This window comes from Thalassophryne amazonica, chromosome 15 (assembly GCF_902500255.1).
Source record: "Thalassophryne amazonica chromosome 15, fThaAma1.1, whole genome shotgun sequence".
In the NCBI taxonomy this organism is placed as follows: domain Eukaryota; kingdom Metazoa; phylum Chordata; class Actinopteri; order Batrachoidiformes; family Batrachoididae; genus Thalassophryne; species Thalassophryne amazonica.
In genome coordinates, this window is record NC_047117.1 from 78,181,464 (window position 1) to 78,209,333 (window position 27,870).

The 27,870-nt window shown below is 39.2% G+C and overlaps 1 protein-coding gene across 4 annotated transcripts in view; it reads right to left on the reverse strand.

The window, feature by feature from the left end:
* Window positions 1-27,870, reverse strand: part of LOC117526042 (dynein heavy chain 6, axonemal-like) — a 39,947-nt gene that overhangs the window by 10,417 nt on the left and 1,660 nt on the right. For 2 of the 4 annotated variants that reach the window (XM_034188030.1, XM_034188028.1), the window contains exons 2-17: window positions 22,138-22,443; window positions 21,922-22,039; window positions 19,150-19,199; window positions 10,801-16,255; window positions 8,359-8,445; window positions 6,716-6,789; window positions 4,337-4,369; window positions 4,024-4,215; window positions 3,449-3,799; window positions 3,162-3,296; window positions 2,931-3,033; window positions 2,769-2,835; window positions 2,000-2,183; window positions 994-1,095; window positions 780-890; window positions 581-664 (exon numbers count right to left, since the gene is read on the reverse strand). In XM_034188030.1, the coding sequence (XP_034043921.1) occupies window positions 581-664; window positions 780-890; window positions 994-1,095; window positions 2,000-2,183; window positions 2,769-2,835; window positions 2,931-3,033; window positions 3,162-3,296; window positions 3,449-3,799; window positions 4,024-4,215; window positions 4,337-4,369; window positions 6,716-6,789; window positions 8,359-8,422 (1,500 nt within the window). In that variant the 5' untranslated portion in view covers window positions 8,423-8,445; window positions 10,801-16,255; window positions 19,150-19,199; window positions 21,922-22,039; window positions 22,138-22,443. Of the gene's footprint in view, window positions 1-580; window positions 665-779; window positions 891-993; window positions 1,096-1,999; window positions 2,184-2,768; window positions 2,836-2,930; window positions 3,034-3,161; window positions 3,297-3,448; window positions 3,800-4,023; window positions 4,216-4,336; window positions 4,370-6,715; window positions 6,790-7,471; window positions 7,531-8,358; window positions 8,446-10,800; window positions 16,256-19,149; window positions 19,200-21,921; window positions 22,040-22,137; window positions 22,444-27,101; window positions 27,176-27,870 lie in introns of those variants that run through there. The other 2 variants (XM_034188029.1, XM_034188031.1) reach the window with 2 other exon arrangements.

Here is a 27,870-nt window from a genome sequence, read left to right on the forward strand (position 1 = left end):
ATGGTGCATCCTGGGTGCACAGTAGGGGTTAGGCACAGTCACTCTCTACAATATTTGCTAAAGTTGATGAATTAATTAGGTGGTACAATCAGTGTAATATCTGTCCGGTGTTCGTTAACAAGTGATGCATTAAATATCTGCATCTTCTTCACTTCTGGTGGAAGTGGACCACATCTACTGGTCTGCTAGAATTGTGTCAGTTAGCCTTGTGTTCAGACAGGCTCTCCACAGGTCATTTTCAACATGGTCTTGTGATTTCATTTCATAATATGATTGTTATAGTCTTCACACACATGTGGTGACATTTTGAACCAGTTTTGTTTGATCACTGTGTCATGTGGTTAAGAAAACACCATGTATTAAATTGTCCAGACAGATTATATGGACCTCCAATTAACAAACATTTTGCTGCAGTCCTCAGCTTCACAATCAGTTCATCTTATTTAGAAAGGGGTAGATTTGTGCTTATGCTTTGCATTCCAATAGCAATAGACCTCTCTGTGCATTGAATAAGTGAATCCAACATTTATTTTTATCAGCAAAAAGGCAGTCAACATCGAAGGTAATGTGATTGCATAACCTTGGCATTTTCTTGATGATGATGAAATTGTGTGTCATTCTCTAAAATGGATTCAAAGTTGTGTCCATCTTCACATTTCATTTTCTAAAAGTGAACACAAATGAATAGGCACTACATCAAACATGCATGTAAAATCACATAACATCTTTATATTCACTGACTTTGTCAACAAAAGAAACATTCACAACTATATTTTTACCCCCTTCTTGGGTTCCAGCTGTGTGAATGACTTAAAATCTGGATCTGGCACAAGTCTCTCAACTGACAGCACTGTCTCCTGGAACTGCACAAACAGATCTGCAATAGCTTCCTGTCAGAATAAAGTTAATTCACAGATGAAGATATGTACACATTGTGTTTAGACTAATATGAGGCACATTTATGCTCAATTCAATTCAATCTGGAACATAAACCTTAAAGTTTTCCTCAGAGGGTTTGTAGGTCAGAGCCTTGATCCCCAGCATCAGCTCAGAGATGAACATGGGTTGGGTAGGGACATCTTTTGGTGTCACAGTCTAGCAAAGTGACATAAACACATTCGTACAAATATAAAACTGAATAATGGTGATTGTTTGAGCACTTGATTGGGATGATTTGTTCCAACGTCGCAACTGAGAATGACATCACACCCAAGGTAAATATGTTCCACTTCACACACAGCACCGCAAGCTGGAAAATAAGATGGACACCTCCAAGATTTCGGAGTACAGTGTTTAAAAAAAAGAAAAAACTTGGTCAACTAAAGAGACCTTATCAAAGAGAATAGATTACACAGAATTTACATTAAAAAGTAAGTCCCTTCGGCTGCTCCCTTGTTTGCACTCGGGGTCGCCACAGCAAATCCAAGGTGGATCTGCACGTTGAATTGGCACAGGTTTTATGCCGGATGCCCTTCCTGACTCAACTCCACATTACATGGAGAGATATGGCAGGGGTGGGATTTGAACCTGGAGCCTTCTGAACTGAAACCAAGCGCATTAATCACTTGGCCACCACCTTAGTGTTTAAATTTACTGTTTAGTTTGTAGCACTGTGCAGCCAGTCATTGATGTTGGCAACATCTAGTGGCACAGTTGATAAACAACCCATTACACAGTATTTCATGCATAAAAATATTGCAGCAACATGTCTGCACATAGCAGTAGAACAATACTGTGCGCACAATTTATTAAATCGACACAAAAAGGACAAAAGTGCCAAAAACAATAAAAACTACAGCCTTCACTACTGTTGCTGCAACCATCCTGGATTGTGAAGTCAACATATGTGGAGTTTGAACAAGTTGATGAGTTGGAATTCTGAAATCAGGGGGCATTCCTGGGGAGTGTAACTGGGAAATTCTGACCTCTGAGTACAAATGGAATGCACCAATAAACACACTGATTTGACTGTTGCAATGCCGCTGAAACAATGTCCTACCTTCTTATTGTTTTCTTCCTCTGTAGACTTAGTGGCAGTTTCAAGGTTGCTCCAGCTCTGAATGTCATCCAAAGTGGGTGCCATTTGAACATGTTCCTGGAATACAGCCAGTAATCTGATCACTGAATTCCCAACCATGATGTGCAACGCATTGATAATCAAATAGTCGACAAGTCGGATGAAGCTGGAACGACACAGAGATCATTTTTAACAGCAATATTAGACAAGATATCATTATATTTTGAAGTGGATCTGCTTAATGGAGACAATACATGAAATGCTACTGTTTTTTAATGTCAGAAGATGGGCTGATTTTATTCCTGCTGCCTCAAGTAGCATCAGCCTAGTCCCTTGGCATCACTATGGCATTGCTGAGGGTACCCTTCAGTATCTGTATTATGATGCAACGTCAACTGTACTTTACAGCATGCAGAAAAGTTTGTGAAACTTTTATGAATCTAATTAAATCACTAGAAACCCTCAAACTAAATCTTTATCATAAGTCTCAACCTAACACTAACCATTACAGTAGCAACAGAACATCATTACTCTTGACTTTTTGGAGAAAAGACCAAGTGATATAATGATACCACAAACCATCTTCTGCATTTCTACAGCTTTGTATCATTAATCAACACCTTGAAAAAAGAACATGTTAAGTAAACAGGTTTAGCATGTAGATTTAGTGTATGCATTCCAACAACTTCAATTTAATTTTAATTATGAAAATGAATTAAACATCCCAATTAAAGTAATTAAAATGGCATACCACACGAGGCGGACACAATAGAACTTCTTGGCAATGCTTGTTGGCAAATCAACTATATCTGGATTATCTGTGAAACACAAAAGTGAATATTAATTGTTGCTCTTCTGGTTTATGCATGTAAACTCAAATTCAGGTCTGTCCACAGATTAAATATGTGCATACCTGAGTATCCAGTCATGAATCCTGCTTCCAACAAAGAGGTATTACATGCTCCAATTGCGACTTCTTTTGCTAGGTTGTGAAACGTCTTTAGCTGAGTGGATATCTTACAAAGTAACACAAAAAGGTAAATGAGATTCTGAGGAGCACACAAGCAAATTTTATGTAGTTGTGTACACTTATGGTCTCATTTTTTAAACATTTACAATGATTTCTGTGTGAACATAATTGCACCTCCTGTAGATGTTTGAACTGAACATCCTGAAACTCCTGCAGGGTGTAAGAGTGATTTGCCTTTGCTTCATACAAGTCAAGATCACCAATGTGGTAACACATTTCCACGATGTCCATCAATGCAGGATACAAAGACTGTTAGATGCAAGCAGTAATACAAAGTCAACATCAAAAGTGCTGGGGCGTGTATTCAAATATGTAAACCTCCACAATGTGTCTTCATTAATAGAGGATGTAGAATTTCAGTTTTAAGGGAAACACCAATTTATAGCCACACAAATACATACCTTATTTAGGAGGAACAAATTCTTTTGGACGCACTCTTTGGCATCATGAAACTTTTTAGCACAGACTTTGAGGTGCCAGAGACGAAAGGGTCTCCAAAGTTGGTAACGAACAAAGAACGGCATGCGAATCAACTTGCAGTGGATGTCATATTCATGTTCCCATTGTTCAAAAGTCAAAAACTCAACCTCGTCATCACACACTGATGTTACACCGTCAGCGCAGATATTTAAATAGTGTCTCTTACTATACATAAATGTTACAGGGGTGGAGGGAATGACCAGCTGTCCATCCTTCTTAAAGGTAAAGGGACGTTCAAGAGGAAAATCTGACCCCCAAAGTTCAGATTCATCCTAGAACAACAGAAAGAAGACAAAAGAAATGATGAATTCTCACTAGCAGGTTTCTCATTTAAAAACATTTCTTTTCTTCTTTTAATTCATTTATTTCAAATAAAATATTTATGTTGAAATTAAAGTGGATAAGCCCTGGCCGGATGTGGCCTGTACAGAATTTACTCTCATGTTTAAATGACCAAAGTAATGTTTATCCTCTTTTTAAATATGTTTTTACAAACCTCAGACTTGGCCTTGGTATTTGATTGCAACAAAGGGCGACTGACAGGCAAACGCTCAAGGCACCAAGCTGGCTGCTCTTTTTTTTTGGAGGTAGGTGCTTTAGTGTACCAACCAGGAAAATGCATCCCCTCCATGACTTCTTGGTGAACATGACGGGGTTCTTTGCAGGCTACACGCCTCTTGAGCACAGCCTAGATTAATTAAGAGGAGGCAAGAGAACTGTCATCAACACCCATCTGTGTGTAATTATTTAAAAAATTGTTATAAATCAGATTTCTTGGCCCATAAAAAAACTACACATGGAGGACATACCTGTGCCAAAGCTGACCGATCTTTGAATTTTATCTAGGGATTAACAAGATTAATATTATTCTTTTTAGTCTTCACAATATAACAACTTTATTAACACCACACCATCTGAATTCATACTTCATGGTAAGACATTACCACATGAAATTTCAAGCATTAACTTTCTGTCTTAACATAGCATGTATGACTGAGAGGTTTCATTGAAATCAGTGTGTGAGATGTCAACAAACAAACAATGAAAAAAGGCAGAGGATGCTATACAAATATAAGAAAAGAATTCAATTCAATTTATTTAACTGAAGATAATCTACATCTGGATCAAAAAAATCAAAAAATAGTGGGTGATTATTCCATCAACCATCAAAGTGATTGGCTAAAAACCTTTTGACTACCTTATATATTATATAGCATATTAATAGAAAATATTTACACAAACCTCACTGAAAAAGTAAAACCAAATAAATTTTTTAACACTTAAAAAATAAATAAAAATCAACCAGTATGGCACTGATACCAAAGAGAGAATTGGCATGGCAACTGCACGATCCATATGCATTACAGTTGTATACAAAAGTTTGGGGACCCCTTATAATTTTCATGATTTTCCTTTATAAATCATTGGTTGTCTGAATCAGAAATTTCAGTTAAATATATAACAGACACTGATATTTGAGAAGTGAAATGAAGCTTCTAGTATTTACAGAAAGTGTGCAATAATTATTTAAACAAAATTAGGTAGGTGCATACATTTGGGGACCCTTGTCATTTTATTGATTTTAATACATTTAGCACTAATTATTGGAACACAAAATGGGTTTGGTAAGCTCACTGATCCTTGACCTCCTTACACAGTTGAATCCAATCATGAGAAAGGGTATTTAAGGTGGCCATTTACAAATGTTTCCCCTCTTTGCATCTTTTCTAATGAGTGGCAAATTGGGACCCTCTAAACAACTCTCAAATGACCTGAAAACAAAGACTGTTCAAAATCATGGTTTAGGGGAAGGATACAAAAAACTATCTCAGAGATTTCAGCTGTCAGTTTCCACTGTGAGGAACATAGTGAGGAAATGGAAGACCAGAGGCACAGTACTAGTTAAGGCCTGAAGTGGCAGGCCAAAAAAAATCTCAGATAAGCCGAAGTGAAGGATGATGAGAATAGTCATAGTCAACCCACAGACCTGCTCCAAAGACCTACAACATGATCTTGCTGCAGATAGTGTCTCTGTGCATCGTTCAACTATACAGTGCACTTTGCACAAGGAGATGCTGGATGAGAGAGTAATGCAGAGGAAGCCTTTTCTGCATACATGCCACAAACAGAGTCACTTGAGGTATGCTAAAGCACATTTGGACAAGTCACATTCATTTTGGAATAAGGTGCTGTGGACTGATTGAGTTATTGAGTTTGACTAAAATTGAGTTATCTGGACATAAAAAAGGGTGGTATGCATGGCTGAAACCTACAGTAAAATTTTGAGGTGCTTCCATCATCCTGTGTGGCTGTGTGGCCAGTGCAGGTACTGGGAATCTTGTTAAAGCTGAGGGTTATATGGATTCCAGTCAATATCATCAGATTTTTGAGAACAATGTTCAAGAATCAGTGACAAAGTTGAAGTTGCGCCGGGCAGGATCTTTCAACAAGACAACGACCCTAAACACTGCTCAAAATCTATTAAGGCATTCGTGCAAAGGAACAAGTACAACGTTCTGGAATGGGCTTCTCAGTCCCCAGACCTGTATATTATTGAAAATCTGTGGTGTGATTTTAAGCGGGCTGTCCATGCTCGGAAATCAACAACCCTGAGATGTTTTGTAAAGAAGAATGGTCCAAAATACCTTCAACCAGAATCCAGACTCTCACTGGAAGCTATAGGAAGCATTTAGATGCTGTTATTTTGGCAAAAGGAGGATGTACTACATATTGATATATTTTTTTCTGTTGGGGTGCCCAAATTTATGCACCTGCCTAATTTTGTTTAAAGAATTATTGCACACTTTCTGTAAATGCAATAAACTTAATTTCACTTCTCAAATATCACTGTGTTTGTCTGATATATGATATATTTAACTGAAATTTCTGATCCAAACAACCAATGATTTGTAAAGGAAAATCATGGAAATCATCAGGGTGCCCAAACGTTTACATACCACTGTATCTGGTCAATTATTACTCATATGGGTTGGGGTTAGGGATAGTCAATAAAGCTTGAAGCTTGTTTCAGTAACAGGGACTCATTCAATGCTGGTCTTTTAACGAGCAATACTATTTTTATTCCACTTCAAAAAGCAGAAAACTGGAACCAAAGTCTATGTCATATTTGACTTAATGTTTTTAATATCTCTAATTGTAAAATTTGCTTGTTTAGTTTGTCTTCTTACCTGTGTGTCTTTAGTGGGGACTGGAGGTTTTGCCTGGGAGTTGCTCTGTGATTCATCAGTCCCCTCCAGTTCCTCTGGGACAGTATGAAAAATATAATCTTTAAGTTAGATTTACTGCCATTTAAATATAGACTTTACTGAAGATATATAACTATATAACTGACCAATATATAACTAGATTGTTGTCTACATGGGTTTGCTTGCTGATGGTTTATCTATGGATTAATTAGGGTAATGAGACACACAGTTCATAACAGCTATACATTATTGTTATACTATTTTATTGGAAGAAAATTCAGTGTACTATATACAGTTGCGCAGATGGCAAAGTTTGTGACTCTGACAATGGAAAGTTGGTGGATCAATCCAAGTACTACTATATGTCAAATTGTTCTTGAAAAAGTCATTAAACCTCAATGTGTTCAACTCCTAACTGTTGTGTGGGCCGCCAGAAGAGGAGGTACTGCTGGCCCACCACCAGAGGGAGCCCTGTCTGGAGTGCGGGCTCCAGGCACCAGAGGGCGCAGCCGCCTCACAGGAGCAGCCAGGGTGACAGCTGTCACGCATCACCTGCAACAGCTGTTACCAATCATCTGATCGGCAGGAGTATAACAGCAGGACGACGTCTCCACCTCTTTGCCGAGATATCGTTTCTACCGAGAAGGTAACGTACTCAGCTAACTGTTTGACAGTGATCTTTGTGACTTTGTGCATTTCTCTGAGAGAACTTCCCAACGAGAGGTGGAGGTAGCTTACCTGCCGTTCGGATTCCTGGGTGCGAACGCGCCCTCCTTTAACTGTTCTTTATTCCTCGCCAGCAGTACCAGGTCCGACACGCGGAGGCAGTGGCCACCTGGGAGTTCGGGACTTGGCGGCTCCAGTATTCCCGGGGTCTGGTGGCGGAGGAAACCGTGTGGTTCCGGTTCTACTTTGAAGAGGCGTCTCCTATCTTCGAGCCTGCCCACACGACACCTCTGTGAATTTGACTTTGTCCTTTATTGTAATCTGTTGTCCTTGTTGTGCATATTCACAACAGTAAAGTGTGTTATTTGACCTATTCCATTGTCCGTTCATTTGCGCCCCCTGTTGTGGGTCCGTGTACTTACACTTTCCCAACACTAACGCCATTAAAAATGTTTGAGTTTAAACTGCAGTTCTGAAGTAGTATCATTTGAACATTATCTTTCTTGTACTTAAAATTAAATTACATTATCTTTAATACTTTAAGTTGAAACAATGAAAAAAATGAGTTATTCAGTAATTTTAAATTAGCTGCACTCAAAAGATAAATATGTATGTTCTAATAACTTATGTTTGAGTAAGTAAGCCCCTTCGGCTGCTCCCTTGTTTGCACTTGGGGTCGCCACAGCAAATCCAAGGTGGATCTGCACGTTGAATCGGCACAGGTTTTACGCCGGATGCCCTTCCTGACGCAACTCCACATTACATGGAGAAATGTGGCAGGGGTGGGATTTGAACCCGGAACCTCGGCACTGAAACCAAGTGCATTAACCACTTGGCCACCACCCCTGCAACTTATGTTTGAGTACATAGTTTAAAAAAATTGAAGTAACCAGTAACTTCAATTTTTTTTTTCAATTTATACCAATTTATAGAGACTTGCAGTGTGTTATTGACTTTACCTTCGGAGTCATTTTCCCTGCTTTGTACAGACTTGCTCATCACAGGGTATTTAGGGGAAGACATGCATGAATCACACAGACAAAACACTGAAGGTAAAGCAGGAGAGGAAGAAAAGCGGTCAAAAGTGTAGTCATCACATTTCAGACAAACTGTTAACAATTTACTTCTTGAACAAAACCAGTTATTCACAATGTGTAGACCATAGCTGAGTGAGTTATCCAAGAACCAAGGGGCCAAAGGGGCATTTTATCGAGTTAATTTTTATTGGCAAAGCAGAAAGACCAAATGCAGTGGCACCATAGGTAAGAAAAATATATTTTCAACTTATCATTCCAGTTCCAAGATATGGAAAGTGGTTGGCAGTAATGCAATGTGCATGTTAATTATATACTCAACAAAAATATAAACGCAACACTTTTGGTTTTGCTCCCATTTTGTATGAGATTAACTCAACGATCTAAAACTTTTTCCACATACACAATATCACCATTTCCCTCAAATACTGTGCACAAACCAGTCTAAATCTGTGATAGTGAGCACTTCTCCTTTGCTGAGATAATCCATCCCACCTCACAGGTGTGCCATATCAAGATGCTGATTAGACACCATGATTAGTGCACAGGTGTGCCTTAGACTGCCCACAATAAAAGGCCACTCTGAAAGGTGCAGTTTTGTTTTATTGGGGGGGGATACCAGTCAGTATCTGGTGTGACCACCATTTGCCTCATGCAGTGCAACACATCTCCTTCGCATCATCCGTGAAGAGAACACCTCTCCAAAGTGCCAAACAGCAGCGAATGTGAGCATTTGCCCACTCAAATCGGTTACGACGACGAACTGGAGTCAGGTCGAGACCCCGATGAGGACGACGAGCATGCAGATGAGCTTCCCTGAGACAGTTTCTGACAGTTTGTGCAGAAATTCTTTGGTTATGCAAACCGATTGTTCCAGCAGCTGTCCGAGTGGCTGGTCTCAGACGATCTTGGAGGTGAACATGCTGGATGTGGAGGTCCTGGGCTGGTGTGGTTACACGTGGTCTGCGGTTGTGAGGCTGGTTGGATGTACTGCCAAATTCTCTGAAACGCCTTTGGAGACGGCTTATGGTAGAGAAATGAACATTCAATACACGAGCAACAGTTCTGGTTGACATTCCTGCTGTCAGCATGCCAACTGCACGCTCCCTCAAATCTTGCGACATCTGTGGCATTGTGCTGTGTGATAAAACTGCACCTTTCAGAGTGGCCTTTTATTGTGGGCAGTCTAAGGCACACCTGTGCACTAATCATGGTGTCTAATCAGCATCTTGATATGGCACACCTGTGAGGTGGGATGGATTATCTCAGCAAAGGAGAAGTGCTCACTATCACAGATTTAGACTGGTTTGTGCACAGTATTTGAGAGAAATGGTGATATTGTATATGTGGAAAAAGTTTTAGATCTTTGAGTTCATCTCATACAAAATGGGAGCAAAACCAAAAGTGTTGCGTTTATATTTTTGTTGAGTATATGTTGGGTAAAACATGGAATTGGGTGAGATGATTCATTTATGTGTGTCTCAGCTTGTCATGCCGTGTTCAAAGGAAAACCTATGGATAGATATTTGTTGCGCCTCGTAAAATGGAACATTCCATCTTTTACCAAATTCTTTCCATGGCACAAATGAAATATTTTATTATTATTATTATTATATTATTTTATTATTATTAATATTTTATTAATTTATAAACAAAATAGCAATCCAATCTAATCCCAAATTGTTCTGTCAACTTGCAAAAATGGTCAGACAGTTCAAAAACAATCTTGATGATGTAGTCCGTAGCTGATGCCTTGCATTGACTTCTTTGTGTACACTGTACAGACTACTGTCTGCTTTCCTCAGTCCAGTGAAAAATCACAACAGAAATTTGTTGAGCTCTTCAACAGACAGCGTTTCTATTTCAGCTAAAGACGTCCCAACGAATAGTGCAAATGCTTCCACATTGATTACGGCATAATGGATTTGTTTTTGTGTGTGTGTGTGTGTTAGAAGAATTAGCACTGTCAATAAGCTTGGTCAAATCATCATCTATCACCAAAACAAACCCCACGTTTGTTTTTTAAGATGAGCAGCGGCGTGCAATGGTACAAAACGTATGGAAGCAAATTTGCATGCTAAATGGAACCAAAATTGCACAGTAAATGGAACACAATGAGAAATGGGACAATTATCCATGTCACATGTCATATAAACCACCAATCAAATGACAAGGATCTATGTAGGCGGTAAGGTAATTTGTCAAATTCATTACCCGCCTCAGATCCTTATAACACTGTAAACCACATTATGTTATTTTGTGAACATACCAACAGAGGGAACCAATTCTTGCTAGGAATGAACTTACTAAGACCTAATTAATAGAACATCCTAAAAATGTAGCTGAAAGTCTGCACTTTAAACTTACATTTTCTGTTTTCTTTTCTTCAATTTGGTGCAGCGGACAACAAAAGGTCGACGTTCTCTGTCAACAGCCGTGGTCGCGCTTAGCAACCACGGCCACTTCCGGCTGGAAATCTCAAGTTATACAGGTCACATCATCATCCGTAACACCTGCAACAAAACATTGGACATTAACTTCAACGCTGTACTTTGAGAACAAATAATTCCGTTGTCGTAAAATCGCCACAGGTTGCACCAAATTTCCAAAATTTATAGCTGAATTAAACCAAGATGAAAAAAATAAAAATAAAATAAAATAAAATTGGGAGAAAATGACAGTCGCAAAGTGAAGACCACACCGGGAAAATGTCTGCAAATGTGATACCTTAAACGTTTACTGGCAGTTCTCTATGATTTATTGGTTAAAAAATCAGACATGTCAAATACAAATATAAACGCCGAGGAATGTAGTCCTCAATCGTGTAAATGTTCAAACTGTTTTCACTTTTTTTGTGTAGCTACATTATTTTGCTAAATAAACTCAGTCAGTCAACCAATCTGACAACAGGCAACAAATAAATAAACAACTACGTAAAATATAAATCTTAAACAGTCTTTCAGTCACAAACATCAAGGAAAAAATAAAGATCATTGAACAATGCAATTCGAACCTCGATAGTTCACATACGATATTTATTGTCCATAATGTGGAAATTTACCTTCGGCTTCACCATAAATCATGTAATAAAAATACCTTTCATCATCACAACAAACAGTCATAAAAGTATATCTAAATAAAAGTCTATGGTGTTATTTGCGTTGATGACGTCATTGGCACTATCCCTGGAGCCATGCTGATCAAGGTCAGGTCACTATAGATTTGGCTGCCATATTTTATATTCCCATTTTATAATATTGGATATTTTGTGGATAACCTAAAGAATTACATCCATAAAATGCTTGGATCTGTTTGTACTTACCTTCACCTGTTAAGGAGATACTGGTCTAAACAGCAGCAAAAACAAACAAACTAGACAGAGTCCAGTCCTTCATCATTGCTAACTATCCTGGGATTTTAGGATTAACATTATACCACCAAACCAAACCACAGAGGAAGCGGAGGATATGTGATTATGCTTTTCATTCTTCTGGAGGCTATCAATCAAATCAAATAATAATAATAAAAAAAAATGTAACTTACAACAATAATAATTTTTACTGGTCTACTGAAATGCAGTCAAGAATCCTCTAGAGGGAGCATGTGTCTTTCCAATCTGCTGATTGTGCCTACAGCATAGTAAGGTTGGTTTTAGACTTCAGGGAGCATGCACCTTTGTCTCAGGTCACCGCATCCATCCAAGTCTTGGATACAAGCCACCCAGGTGGAAAGACAGGAACCAATATGGACTAAAGTCAAATCCCAGTAAACACTCCACTTCACTGATAATGTAGCAGAGACACCAGCAAAGCATTGTGTTCTGTCCACTTTATTAGACAGCAGTCTAAACTCAGTTATTCTGAGAAACACCCAACAGAAAATAATTAGTAAGGTAATTCACATTATAATATAATTAATAAAAGTGAAAGGCTGAAGTTGACAAAAACAAAATTAAAAGTCATCTGAGGGAGGCATTTGTCCAAATTCAGGGAAAAATCGTAATCAGACAATAATACTACAACAAAACTGTTGTTTATGAAGGTTCGGGACTAATTTCTGCTTTTTGTGTGAAATGCAAGACTCTACGTAGTACTTGTAAAGGTATAAGCTGGTTTGAGTACTAACGTGCTTGATTGACATGTTTTTCCTGTCTGAGGTTTGTGGGAGTGCCGCCCCTTCTGCAAACTAACTTCCAATAATACAAGCCAGCATGTCCTGACATGAAATCCCAAATAAAGACAAAGGTGTGTCTTGTCCCTAAGGTAATATGAAACTACAACAGAAACATCCCTGTGCACTGTGCGATCACTCTCTGTACTTGCAAATGGTAAAAGCTGGAGAAAATTCAACAGAATGTTGAACATATTTGAGATTATATTTCCCTTTTCCATTCCCCAGGAATAAGATGAATGTAAGCCACACAAAGGGTTCAAGCAGCTCAACACTTTGAGGAAAAAGCTCAAATGATTACTTTAACTTTTCCGCTTGTCCAACTGATTTTCTATTCACTAGGCAGTAGTCCCCTTGTGCACGAATTGGTTAAGGCAGTTAGGGAGGATTTACAGCATAAATAAGGACTGGAAACCTTGTTGTCATTGCCTAGTGGAAATCTGACCTTTGTTCCCAATGACCTTGACCACCATGATTTACATTTGGCTGATCTTGCCAGAGCAGTTCAAGAACCCACCTACTGTACATAGTATGTGTGTCAGTGTGGCAGAGGACAGCAGGAGTCACTGCACAACAGTAGTCAATGGGCCTCACTCCCCTGACAGCCAAAGGATACCCTGGCCACTCAGGCCAGAACCCGGGTTTTAGCCGACTGGACAGAGCATCTGCCAGTTCAGTGGGATAAGGATTTGGAGTACCAATTTGTAGACAGGGAATCAATTACTGATCACGCTACATGTCTGCGTCCTTGGACAAGTAATTCTGTATTGTCCCAGTCCACCCAGCTGTACTGGCCTGGGGAAGTCATCTATGTTGGGCTGGTGTCCCATCCATGGGGAGTCTCTCTCCTGCATTTATGGGCTTTTCCAAAGGAAAAAAACAACAACATGGATGCTGTTTTAGTAATCATGTAAAATAAAAAATACACAGTCAAGAATATGGTTTGTGATGAATGTCATCAGATTGAGTCAGGAGGACCTGAAATGGAAAATTCCTGTCTAAAATACATTTGCATTGAACATTTGCATATGCGTATACCTCTGACAATGTGACCTTTATCATCTGCATCCTGTTCCTGAAAATTTAGGACTTTGCTCAAGAACGCCTTTATAGTAGGAGCCGTAGGTTGTTTGTTTGTTTTTCTTAGGAGGCCATCATCGCAAATTTATAATGCCTGTGACTTTACAAACAAAACTAGTGGGGGTAAAAAAGCTGCACAGATGGAGTTTGTTGGCCCCAGGTGTAAACTGGGCCCTGGAGGTAACCCCACTCCTACCCTTGACTCTAACCCTACCCCGAACCCGGGCCGAGTTCTTAACCTGGCTGAGTTCTCTTGTTACCGTTTGAAGCAACTCATACAAAGGATCTCAGTTGACTGCACTCAATTACAGTTAAGAGCCAAAAGGCACTTTTGGTGACATTTTAACTTTGGCTTTGGAAGTAATTGGTTGTTGACATTTTCTGGACTAACTGGTGTTTACAAAGACAGTTTGAAACGTTAACACAAGAGAAATGTGTGGATCTCCATTTGTAATCAACCCACTTACTTTAGTTACATTCACCAGCTGCCGACAAGTTGTCCTGCACATTCCTGAAGAAGCTGAACTATTAGCGCTGAAAATATGAATCCTCATAGGTAAAAACACAAACCAGAACGCTTCCAATGATTTTGCTTGCATGCACATATTATGTTATGGGAAATGACAAAACAAACAGGTGCATATGTTAAGCTAATCGCTATAACTTGACCACAAATAGTTGAGAATGACTGGCTCCCCTATATTTTATGTACAGTACACCTTTTAAAATATGGTCAGAAATAAATGCAAACAAAGCAATTTTATTCAATCAAAAATATTTTTAAAAAATATCCAATGTTATTTGGCAACAATAACAAAACAAAATGTTTTCATAAAGTGAAACAAAAAAAATCCTGAAATAAAGTGTATGCTGGACACGGTTATTGACACCCTTTGATGAATTTACAGTAACTCATCACCTTTATAGCCAGTTTTCTTCAGACAAGTCAGGGGATGGCTACATGAACATTTCTAAGTCACTGAATATGTCTTGGACATCATTTCCATCAAACTTTAAAAAATACAAACACTATGGTAAATCTGTCTGGAGGAGGCACTTCTCAAGAAGGATATGAGTGAGAAAAGCCACAAAGACACCCAAAACAACTCTGTAGAAGTCTTTAGAGGTCTGTGGCTGTGATTGTAGAGACTGTGCACAGTGTATCTTTTAACTGTTCCATCACCAGTTATACAGCTTCATGGTGGAGTGGCACATCTTGAAAAGATGATATGAAACTTCAGCTAGTTTGCCAGAACGTACATGAGAGATGGAAGTGTAGATATGATCTGTTTTGTTGTATGAAATACCTTCTCTGCTCCACATCATGATGAGGCTGTGAGCAGTGGTGCAACAGACAAAAGTTGCACAATTACTCCAGGCACAGCCACAGAAGCCTAACACATCTTCAGAGTTGTGTTGGGTGTCTTTGTGGCTACCCTACTGTTTATATTTATTAAAGACTCAGGTAAATGATGTCAAAGACTTATTCATTGACTTGGAAATATTCATGTATCCATCCACAGACTTGTCTAAAGGAAACTGGCTGTAAAAGTGATGAGTTACTGTAAATTCATCAAAGGGTCCAGGATACATTTTATGTCAAGATTTTTGTTTTACTTAACACATTTTTTTGTTGTTCTTGTTGCCAACTATCTCTAGACATTTGTAAAAATATTTTGATTAAACAAAATTGCTTTGTTTGCAATTATTTCTGACCATATTTTAAAAGGTGTACATAAAATATAGGGTTGCCACTTGCCAGTAATTCTGACCACCACTGTACTGTATTTCGTGTGATATAAGCACAGACAACAAGATGCACCTAGTCTTTAAAGGGTATTTTAGCTAAAACTGCCTACAAGACACCTGATAACCAATACTAATCTGTTGAAATGGTATATGACCACTTAAGGTACCTGGACACTTGCACAAATTTCATCTGCACACTGTGAGTAAACACACCGCCCACCGTTTCAAACTGCGCAAACTGTGCGCGGCTGCGTGCCAATGCGCAAAGAAAAATTTTAAATGTTCAAAACGTCTGGCATGCATTTATTTCGTAAATTAGTCATGAACATTGCGCAACCTGTTTGAAGCAACAGAGCACTACACACTGACAAAACCAACCGGAGCAATAAACGAAGTCTGGAAGAAAATCACAAAAGTAAAAAAAAAAAAAAAAAAAAAAAAAAAAAAAAAAAATTAAATTAACACATCAAAACTATGGTTACAACTGCAAGAACACGACACAGATCTGAGCTCCTGAGATACTTGAACGCTGCCTTCTTTGTAGAACGCAGAAGCCACACCTTCTGTCATCAGTAGAAACAGTCCATCCTGTAACACACATTCCTCTCACTGTTGTGGAAATATATGGAGTTTATCCTGTTTGGTATCTGAAGACATCCTGCACAGCTGCTCATATCCATGGAAAGAGTGTGGGTGTATTTGTCCCTAGTTTAAAAAAATCCCCTGAGTGTTGGTTCAGTCAGCAGCTGGGATGAGGTTCCAGTTTGGCGTAGACTGTTATTAGATTGGAGCCGTCTACAGCTGCCGAGGGTGAATGTTTACACTGGAAAAATAATAAAAGACAGAAGGCATGAGTGAATACATGAATGTTGATAAAAGAGTCATTACCTCAACCTGATGGAGTCAACGAAGAGCGATGTCTCATACGGTGGGAGTGTCAACAATGTGTGCACATTTAGTTGAAATTTAATCAATTTAGTGATACTGCTGAAGACAAAAGCTCCACTGAAAAACAGCTTAAGAGTCAATTTTTTTTAGAAATATCATAAATCCATGTCACTCATTTGTTATCTGTTTTCTCACCATTTCTTTAGAAGACTATGGAATATTTCAATATATGTAAAATAAATAAACAATTAAAACAACAATACTACTACTACTACTAATAATAATATGCACACAGTAGAATAATACAAAAAAAGTGGGAAGGAAACACCAGAAATGTGATTATGTAGTATTATATTGATCGGAATATAAGAGGACCCGCTTAAAGATGACTCCCCTTTTTCAAAACACATATGTGGAAAAAGATGTTCTATTTTTTTTTCTTTTCTTATAATGGTTCACTAAAGTATTCAAAATGGTAAAATAAATTGAAGAGTACCAGTACCGGTGATTCATTATGACTGTTTTCATTTTACTGTCTTTAGTTTGATAGAAATGTTTTGTTTTTTAATATTGACACAGTAAAAATGGGTTCGGGCATTTAAAAGCTAGATAGTTTTTTTTGTTCAGCTACATGTATTTTTTTCAGTATTTTCCTTTTTTGTTTGATTTTATCTATTCATTCATTTATTTTCAGTTATTGTATGAGTATGTTGACTGAAAATAAAGGAAATAAAAATAAAGAAAACGTTTATTAGCAAGTAATGGAGCCTATTCCAGTAGTCATAGTTCGTGAGGCAGGGTACATCATGGACAGGACTTCAGCCTATCGCAGGTCACCAGCAAACTCTAGTAGTGCTAATATAATTATAAAATCAAACAATTCTCTCTAAAAACTAAAATATGTACCAGGTATTTTCTTTTAGTATTCTAGGATAAATTTCTGCATACTGGCCTGTCAGCATTGACCATTTCAGTCATTAAAAATTAACAGTAATTACAGTGTTGGTATTCAACAAATACGAGGTCTATTAGAAAAGTATCCGACCTTATTATTTTTTCAAAAACCATATGGATTTGAATCACGTGTGACTGCGTCAGACAAGCTTGAACCCTCATGCGCATGCGTGAGTTTTTCCACGCCTGTCGGTTGCGTCATTCACCTGTGAGCAGGATTTGAGTGAGGAGTGGCCCAGCCCCTCGTCGGATTTTCATTGTCAGGAAATGGCGGAATGATTTGGGCTTTTTTTCCATCAGAATTTTTTCAGAAAATGTTAGAGACTGGCAGCTGGAAACCATTAGAAAAATTTATCTGGCTTTCGGTGAAAATGTTACGGGCTTGGTAGAGACTAAGGAGTGTTACTGTCGCTTTAAGGACGGCCCCCAGCGACTGTGGGGCGCGCCGCGCTCCAAAGCCGCCATCGACAGGCTGAACGACCATTTCATTTCTAAACGGATGGCTGTCTGGATCCGTGACCATCGTGTGCCATTTCTCTGGTTATCACAAGAGCTGGACATCAACTATTTTCCAGCAGATTTCACTTTTAACAAGAGATTTTGTCATGGAAAGCCGAGCGGAGGCTTCGCGTGTCACGATGAATTCGCTACTGGAGCGAGACAAAACCACCTCCGTTTTGGTCTCACAAGACGGCTTTGAGATGGTGTTCAGACAGCTGTCGGTGGTTTTTCCATCGAGTGATTATCTGAGAATTGTGGATGTGCCTGGACATGCCAGAACATGTGCCGTGAGGCTTCATCATGGCGTTGCTTTGCGCCATGCGGCACTGCCGCGACGCGCGGAATTCCTCCGCACGTCTGTCTCAATGTGCCGAAAAAGTGCTGATGTCCACGTCTTTTCACAATTCCTGTGCTAGTCAGATGACGTCCCGGATAAAACACAGCGTCCAGTTTGGAAATGAACGGCACATTCCACTGTTACAGGAGTTTTTGTCATGGAAACCAAGCCCGTAACATTTTCACCGAAAGCCAGATAAATTTTTCTAATGGTTTGCAGCTGCCAGTCTCTAACAGTTTCTGAAAAAATTCTGATGGAAAAAAAGCCCAAATCATTCCGCCATTTCCTGACAATGAAAATCCGACGAGGGGGTGGACCACTCCTCACTCAAAGCCTGCTCACAGGCGAATGACGCAACCGACAGGCGTGGAAAAACTCACGCATGCGCACAAGGGTTCAAGCTTGTCTGACGCAATCACACGTGATTCAAATCCATATGGTTTTTGAAAAAAAATAATAAGGTCAGATACTTTTCTAATAGAGCTCGTAGATCTTTGTTGATACTTTCACCACATCAGTGGCAAAGAATCAGGAGAAATGTAAAATATATTGCATGACTATAATGCATGTTGTTAAAAATAGAAACTAGATAATTTACAGAATAACACAAGGCTGCTAAAGAAGACTTTTGCAAAGACTTGCACAATTGAAAATAAATGTACTCTCCAGTATGATCCAAGTCATTTCAGAGAATATTAGAGATGCAATACAAACTAGAAATTCTAAATAAGAATCAGGCCATTCTGTTGACATCGTGTAAAGAAGATTACAGGAACTGGACTTATTCTTGAGCTTCAAAATGTTTTGCCACTCGGGCACATCTAAACTGAAGATGCGACTTTGTTGATTGTGAACAGCAATAAGTCTAGTTGCTGTAAATTAGCAGATACGCTGAAGACTGAGAACATTGAGTGACATTTAATATTCTGTTTACTTTCAGGGAAGATAACAAAGCAAACAGTGACAGTAACAGCTGTGGCTCAGTGCAGGATCATCATCTGTATGCTTAGTGAAATTCAATGTGTGCAAGCACAAACCTGCCCACTGGCATCAGTTATCACTACATTGCTGTAGATAATCTCAGACTCTGCAAAGAGGAACTGCATGTCAGTATAAAGGCTTTTACAACATTATAAAGAGTTGTCATGTTATCTTCTATCTTATAAAAAATGCAATCTGCTGTTCATTTCTAAAAGGAGAATCATGCACTATGGTTGCTGTATGACCATTTAAGTGAACACTTCTTCCGAAAACTAGAAGCACACCTTATTTTTCTTTTGATCCCACGCACAAACACATTATGTGCTGCAGCACAGAAGCCACTGCAATGTGGTTAAAAAAAAACTAACCATGTGGTGCTGTTTTGTGAGGGTCCTTTTCAAAGAAGAAAGGCAGACTGTATGCACAAGCGATGTATTTTACATTCACCTCATCCGGTCTCATTTCGACCTTGTTCCCTTTCAGTCAACACAAACGCAATGTGCAGCTTTAGAAGACTAAGTGTCTAAGAGTTTTCAACCGGTGTTTACAGCAGAATATGACACAAATGATACTCAGTGTGGCATTCTATATCATTATTCATTCAAAATACTAAGGAAAACAAGGTTAAACATGAGCCTTCAAATCATTATAGGGCCCTATCTTGACAGCAGGATGTGTGTAACACAAAAGGTACAGTATGATTGCATTTGGGACGTAACCACCCACACATTCATATTAACATGGTGAGAAATGCAGCACAAAAACCATGATGGTGGGGTGCAAATCAACTGAAGATGATCACCTAGTCACAGTGTCAACTGTTATTGCTTTTAACCCTCTGAGGTTCATGAACATGCCGGCGTGTCAAGTCTACTTTTCGTCATAACCCATGTAATGAATCAGTGACGAAATGTTACAGAGAGTTTGTTCGGCCACTTCCTGAAACTATAACTTCCCACCTGTACTTTCCATCTTCCCGCTAGATGATATTTAACTCATAGCCAATCGTAGAGGCCGGAGAAGATCACATGACCTGTCTGTCTCTCGCCCTGTGACATGCTGCAGCCAGTGCAGAGTGTGTTTGTGTGAGATTCTCACTGAAACACCAGTGAACACTCAAAAAAAAAAAAATCTAAAAATGTGGTCCTGTCAACCTGACACCACTTTTCTTCAATTTTTATTTAGTCTAACAGACAAAGAAAATCATCATGGAAAAACATGTGGAGGGTTATTTTTTCAATATTGGCAGAGCTTTTTTTTTTCCTAACAGAGCAAACTGACATTTTTGTGACATGGAGGTCAACATGTTCATCCCTGAATCACTTTTTACACTCAAAAATGAATTACTGAAGCCACAAAACATTTAGCCGGAAGTGGTGAGTGATTTTACTTTAGAAATCCTCTTGAATGTACCGGGTCTCTGCCTTGCAGTTCCCAGTGGGTGGCGCTGCAGCACTGCATTGTGCATATTAAATTTTTTTTTAAATTGATATATACATTGTTGATTTATAAACTGCACTACTTGTGTGATTTAAATACTTTGGTAAACCCATTTTTAAACACCAAAACATTTCATCAATATGAATAAACATGTATATTCATGAAATATTTTAAGTATTTATATAAAAAAAAAAAACATTTTATATTCTCATCTTTAATGAGAATATATATGTCTCACATTCCAAAAAGGTGAGATTATTCTGATCATTTCGATATGCAACACTTGGGCATTATATGCAATTACTGAAGGTATGGTAAAATGTTCTGAATCCACCAGCAAGTCCCTGGACCCTGGAGAGTTAAATCAACATTTGCCAAATTCACAGTGCTCTAGTGATAAGCAGAAGCAAATGAGATGTTTTCTGGTGAGGAACTGCGTGTGCGGCAAGAAAAAGTACAACTGACCAGCATGCATTAACAGAATTAATGGAAGGATTTGGAGGGACAAGTACAAACAAGACACATCACTTGCAGCACTTTGAACAGCAAGGTGAAAACTGTTATGTTTACCCTGCGGTGCACTCTGTGCACTTATGCTCATGAAGGGAGTGTGAATCTGCATGCCATATCCGTGAACAGTGCAAAACACCACTGTTTCCATCACTTCAATCAGTAGCTTTCTTATAAACACCACTTCAATTTAAGGCCATTCAAAAACACAAATGTAGTTAGCTTATTTCAGATAATAATACACAATGTCAACATTTAGCTGGTGTAAAAGGGTGATGAAAAATACAAAAGTGAAACCAAAGATGTAACTTCTCCCATCATCAGTTCCAAAGCATTGCAAAGGCAATGGCTGGAGAAAGGATTTTCCATCATAATTTGTCTGAGTCATGAAGCCAGCATGAAGGTAAAGGGGAATTTTGTTCAAAAACGTCATAGGCTGCATTTGCTCTCAGGCTATGATTGAGTCCCACCAGCATAACTGTGTGTAGGAGACATCTTCTTATTTCCACATCTTTGAACACTCATAACGTTCACAGGTCATGCAAGGCTCTTGCAAGACTGGTCTCAGAAATGTTAACTTTGCAAGGTAAAAATAAAATCAACATGTCTGACAGTGGCAGGCCTACGTTCTGATGAAGCCATAAATGGACAAATAGGTGCAGGAGACCTACTCTCTGTAAATTGTCAAGTAGCTAAGACAGTCATGTGGGATTGCTCTTGACACACATTTTTGATGACTGGAGTGGTATGACAATAACTGAAATGAAGTAGTGGTCCTTTAAAATTTAGATTCCGAACTAAAACTTTACAGACAAATATGTATATTTAATAGATTCATGGCTTCATAATAAAGCACTGAGAAACAAAATATTGGATACCTGCCTCCTTTACGTGATGTCTTTGCCTTTGGTTTTTCAGAGCTTCTCCACTTGAAGATTATGGCAAAAAGTACAACAAGCAAAAGACAAAAAATGGGTATTGCAATCCCTAGGGCACCTGCAAGAAAAATAAAAGCCAAAATATTTTTTGTGCAGTTTTCCATGTGAATTTTGCATAAAAAAAAAAAAAAAAATCCATTTTGAATTTAGTCTCACGGTATCTCGTGTCATTTTTGGTGTCCGGGCTGACAGTGGTGTGCTGCTCCTGCTGGCAAGATTCGGCAACGTTGACAGAAAGATTTTTATTTTCAGCAGGGTTGGAAGCCTCACATCGATAGGAGCTATTGAGATTCTGATTGTGCACAGTAACAGACAGAGAGAAAACAGAACTGCTCTGGTTCAGTAGTTCCTCTCCTCTGTACCACGACAATGTGGTCCCATCACCTTTCTGCACGGAGCACAGCAGGATGCAAGTCTTGTTTCTTGCAGTTAATATGGCCACCTTAGGATCAGGTACAGACTCTAAGAGAGTGATAACATCGATGAGGATTAAAAATAGGCAAACAAACAAATAAAAACCCACAACATGAACAGTCCTAAATGATTTTCTGGTGGGGTTGAATAAAATGTGGACCGTGCAATCCACTTTTAACAATGTTGCGCCCTCCCTCCACAACTATTCCAATTCTCTTGACATACCCCACATCCCTCCTCTGTACATATCCAAATAATCTCAATCTCATCTCTCTCACTTGGGCCACAAACTATCCAACCTGTGCAGTTTCTCTGATACACTTTGTATTGTTCCGACTGGCTTTCATTCCCCTTCTCTCCGGTGCATACCTCCACCTATCCAGGATAACTTAACCTGCTTTCTGCAGATCACAATGTCATCCACAAACTTAATAGTCCATGAAGACTCCTAAATTCGGCCTGACCTTGTCCATCAATCTGTCCATCCCCACTGCAAACAAGGGTGCCAAGCCAGTCAATGCAACACCACCTCCGCCTTAAACACATCAGTCATTTCTACAGTACATCTCATTACATCACAAATATCATGCACCAACCTTGCATACTTTCTAATACAATACTGCAAATCTTCTCTCAGCATCCTGTCATAAGCTTTCTGTAAATTGCCTTCTCTTTAATTCTCCATAGTACTCTCAAAGTAAATATTGGCTCCTGTTTATTTGCATGAAACCATGTTTATGCTCAGAGATCTTCACCTCTTCTCTCGTATAAATTAACACTGTTCTTCCCCAAAATTTCATTTGGTGGCTCATCAGCTTTGTGCCTCTGTAGTTATTACGCCTCTGCACATCATCATTCTTGAAAATCAACACTAATCACACATTTTCTTTGATTCTCAGGGAGATGACTCACAAGATACTCACAAAATGTTAATAACTGCAAGTTCATTTTGACAGGCTCTTGACTTCATCTGAAACTGTAAAATTTGAGCACACAAACTTGACAAGCATGTTGCAGCCAATCCAATAATGGAGACGTGTCCTAAATCAAATGTTTGCTTTACTACTTATCCCTCTATCTCGAGAGGAAAAGGAAAACAGGATGAAGTTTCCAGCAGTGAAACAATAGTAACACTTCTGAACTACCACATAAACAAACGTAAATCTACAGATAAACTACCACATGCAGACCTGGCAGGACTAGGACAAAGAACATCAGTTTTTATGCAAACGTTCATGGCTCTATAACACAAGCACAGTGTACACATACGTCATGACATCCAGGCAACCAGGAACACAACAGTTGGTGCCAAGCAACATGACAGGACATGTCAATGTAACGAGGTGAAGTCCAGATTAAAAAGATGTTCCGAGTAGCTTGGCGAGTGCGGAAATTCCCTTTGGTTGACATGCTAAATGGTGAATGGTAATGGAAAATGGACTGCATTTATATAGCGCTTTTTCATCTGCATCAGACGCGCTTTACACATCAATGCCTCACATTCACCCCGATGTGAGGCTGCTGCCAAGCAACATGCCCACTACACACCGGGAGCAACTAGGGGATTAAGGACTCAAGGGCCCTTAGTGATTTTCTGGTCAGTCTGGGATTTGAACCGAGGATCCTCTGGTCTCAAGCCCAACACTTTAACCACTAGACCAGAGGTGGGTAATTATTTTTTGCAAAGGGCCAAATGAGAAACAGAAAATATTGTGGAGGGCCAGGCCAAAAGGCTAAACTCAAGTCTGCACAATAATAATTTTATTCCTATATAAAAAGCAGTAAATAGCATTGTTTTGATAAAATGTTCGATGTTCTGATTAGTAATTTTTATTATAGTGGTGCTGTTGGGAACTATCACCACACAACACTTCCACTCGGGGTCTTTTAGTACTGTTTCTGGTCTGATTCTGTGCTGAATTGTTTATTAGATACATTTATCTAAAATGTTTGTGTTACATTGACACACTATGTTAAGAATGTGCAATAAACTTATTTGAAAGGAAAAAAAGAATGTACAGAAAGACAATTTAAAATTTAAAACTTTTTTTTTTGTTTTTACACATTTCCGCTGCATAATTCTCAATTTGAAAAGTTTGAATTCCCAAGTCATAATATCACCAGGCTGGGGGCATTCACTTCAGAGTGTGAAAATCTCACCTCTCTATATTGTCAAAAAATAAAATAAAAATAGAAAAACAAAAGGTTCAGTTTTCTCCCCGAGTCAGCAGGTGCATTTCTGGAAAACATCATATTACTCTGCATTTTACTCTGCATTTGTCGGAATATCTCAGCGTGTGATGTACATTTTAGGAAAAGCAGAAACATCCTGATGGCTGACAGACAATGCAATGAACACTGCTTCATCCAACAATGAAGCTTCTGAGCTTTGATTCGAAAGTGAAGGTTTAGATTTACAGACGCTGTTCAGGTTTTTTTGTTCTTCTCAGTGGAGCTGGTAGGGTTTATTTTTAATTTTACTTTGAGTGTCTGTCTCGACGTGAGACTGTTCTCTAACGGAGCAGCACGCACTGCCTCGCGCCAGGCGCACGCGCGCTAAGTTTTTCACACAGTGGAAAGCGGCTCGTTTTAACCGTAACTGCATCAAAATGAACAGTTATAACTTAAAAAAAGAGACATATAACACAACATCACACTTATGTAAACTTTGGAATTAATCTGTGGTTCTGTTTTTGACTTTAGCAGCATTTCATTCAAGTGCGTGCTGAGACTTTTTTTCTAACAAGCGCTGTCGGAAACACTTCGAAATGTTCTGATTTCAGTGGACATGTCCTTTAAAATATAGAAGAATGGAAATAATGTACATTGCTATCCAGCCCCAAAATTTCAAACTGTGGCGCGGTACTTGAATAATTTCAAATTCCGTTCTGCTGTTTTTTTCATAAAGGCCTCTCTGTTCACTGTCACAGGGGGCTGCAGCGTCATTCTTAGTCTCTGAGTGGATCGATCCCACAGCGGACAGCGTTGATCGAGTCGGCTGTGCACCTGCCTCTGTGAGCTCGGGCAGGTGTGCTTCCTCCCCGACAGCCCGGCGATCACTGCACCCCGCACGGCTTGTGGTCCCACCAAGATGAAACAAAAAATGCAGAGATCATCCTCTGATCAGCTGGTTTTGTGTAACACTTGCATTTTGTCATGATTTGTGTCATCTGGATGTAAACAGGATAAAATAAAGAGCTGAAGTTTATGTGAAATTTCCTGCAAAAGCGTGTTTGTGCGGCAATAGATTTCCCACCAAGTCTCCTGCTCAAACATCATAAGATGACACTACACTATAAGCGGCGCTAGATGGCAGTATAACGGTGTGACGCCATTGTTCCATTGTCTGGGAAGAACCCCGGGACAGTCCGAGTCAGCCAAAGGGCCGAATACGACCCGCGGGCCATAGAATGCCCAGGTGTGAACTAGACCATCACCTCCCCTAAGATGGTAGAGCCTTCAACGCAACTGCGTTATCAGGTGTTTATACTCCACCAGGGCCGTGGCCACAAAGATATATCACAATAACAAATGTGCTTTATAGCGGATTCAGTTAGAATTTTAACGTTTAATTTCCAGAGCATGGGAGGTTCCAACCTAACTGGAAGCAGGTTTATTCAACATAAACAGGACTAGATGACAAACGTAAACAGCATCATTACAGAAAATCAGCTCAATCACGCTGTGCCATTCATGCAAAGGTACAGAATTGGTACAGGTCAGTAATAATGACAAGTGAATTCTCAGTGTGAAGAAAACTACGCAACTGTCTTATCCTTTTCGTGAACTCCTTACTGTGAGAGAGATACCACATCAGTGGGCGGAATAATTTAGTAATTTATTCATTTTAGTATTTTGTAAGACAGCAGGTGGCACAGCGGTAGCACTCTGCCTTATAACAAGAAAGTCTGGAGTTTAAGGTCCACCTCAGCTCCAGTGTCCTTGTACATCTGGAGATACATCAGGAATCCAGTGTAAAACTTGTGCCATATCAACATGCAAATTTGATCAACTGTTGTGAGCCCCAAGCAAACAGGAGTTAAAAGAAGGAGTAGATTAATTTTTTTAAACAATTTCTCAGAATGATTCTCTTCCTCAAATCTCTTTCAGTTTTCTATCAGACGCCCTCCCCCACACCCACTCAGTGATTCCTGCAGCAGTAGGACTATTGCTGACACATTGATTTTGTTGGCCACTTCTCTCCACTGTTTCTGTTTTTCCAGCTTGTGGTGTTTCCTTTACTGTGAGAAACCTGACTTTCTAACAGCAGCTCTTCTGGTGCCCTACCCTCCACCACTCCTCCAGCCACAGAGTAGCTGATTGATGGCTTCCATCACAATAAGTATAGCACCTTGACACTTGCACTAATTTGATCCCTGCACTGGCACGCAAATCTTTTGTGCCAAGTGTAAACCCGTCATAAACTGTGTGTGAACTGTGCGTGGCTGCATGTCACTGTGCATAGAAAACTTTGAAATGTTGAAAACGTCTGGTATGCATTCATTTTGTGAACTAATCGTGAACATTGTGCAAGCTATTTGAAAAACCTGCGTGTCACTGCGTGTTATTGCGCACAGGGCATGTGAACAATTAATATGAGATGTTACATCTATAATAAAGATCGTTTTACAGATACATTAGCTAAACTCATAAGAAGGAATGAAAATGCAGCTGTTTTACTAATTCAACGTATTATAAATAATTACCTTTTGAGACAAGATTCCGATTGCGTTCCCCAGCACATGATGCGTATGAGACAACCTGCAGCTGTAGATAATTTCTCTGTGATTCTGGGAGTGATGACAGAATGGTTTCATCAGCCAAGTTCTGAGAGCAAATGCATCACTGGCTACGAAATGATTATTTTATATACAGTAGTGTAGCTTTAAGTGTGACAGATTGCACTGGCGCAACAAATTGTGCAGCAGTGCAGGGATCAAATTCTTGGAAGTGTCAAGGTGCCTTAAGTCACTTCAGCTGCTCCCCTGACGCCCTTTTTGACACAACCACATAGAAATAACTGCACTGAACCGCTTGGCCACCTGCCTGATGATTTACATTACAATATACAGTAAATAGTATGATGGTAAAAATTTTCATTGGTCCTTGTTCTTGGGAGAAGATATTCTGTTTTGCATCGTGCAGAATTGATGTTAACCTTTGATGTTAGGGAGAAATGCAGCCTTAAGATACCTTGACACACTGCCGCGCAATTCGTTGTGCCAATGCAACCCGCTTTGTCCTCATTGGATGCTGCGTTATATGAAATTATTTTGCAGTGGATTAATCATTTGCTCTCAGAACGTGGCCAATGAAACCCCCTCTAATCGCTTCAGGAATCAGAGGAATTTTCTACAGCTGTAGCTGAGCTTGTGCGCTTCATGACGTGGAGAACGCATTGGAATTGTCTCAAAGGTAATTATTTATAATATTTATATTGTAATGGCTTGGTAACACAGTTGCATTTTCATTCCT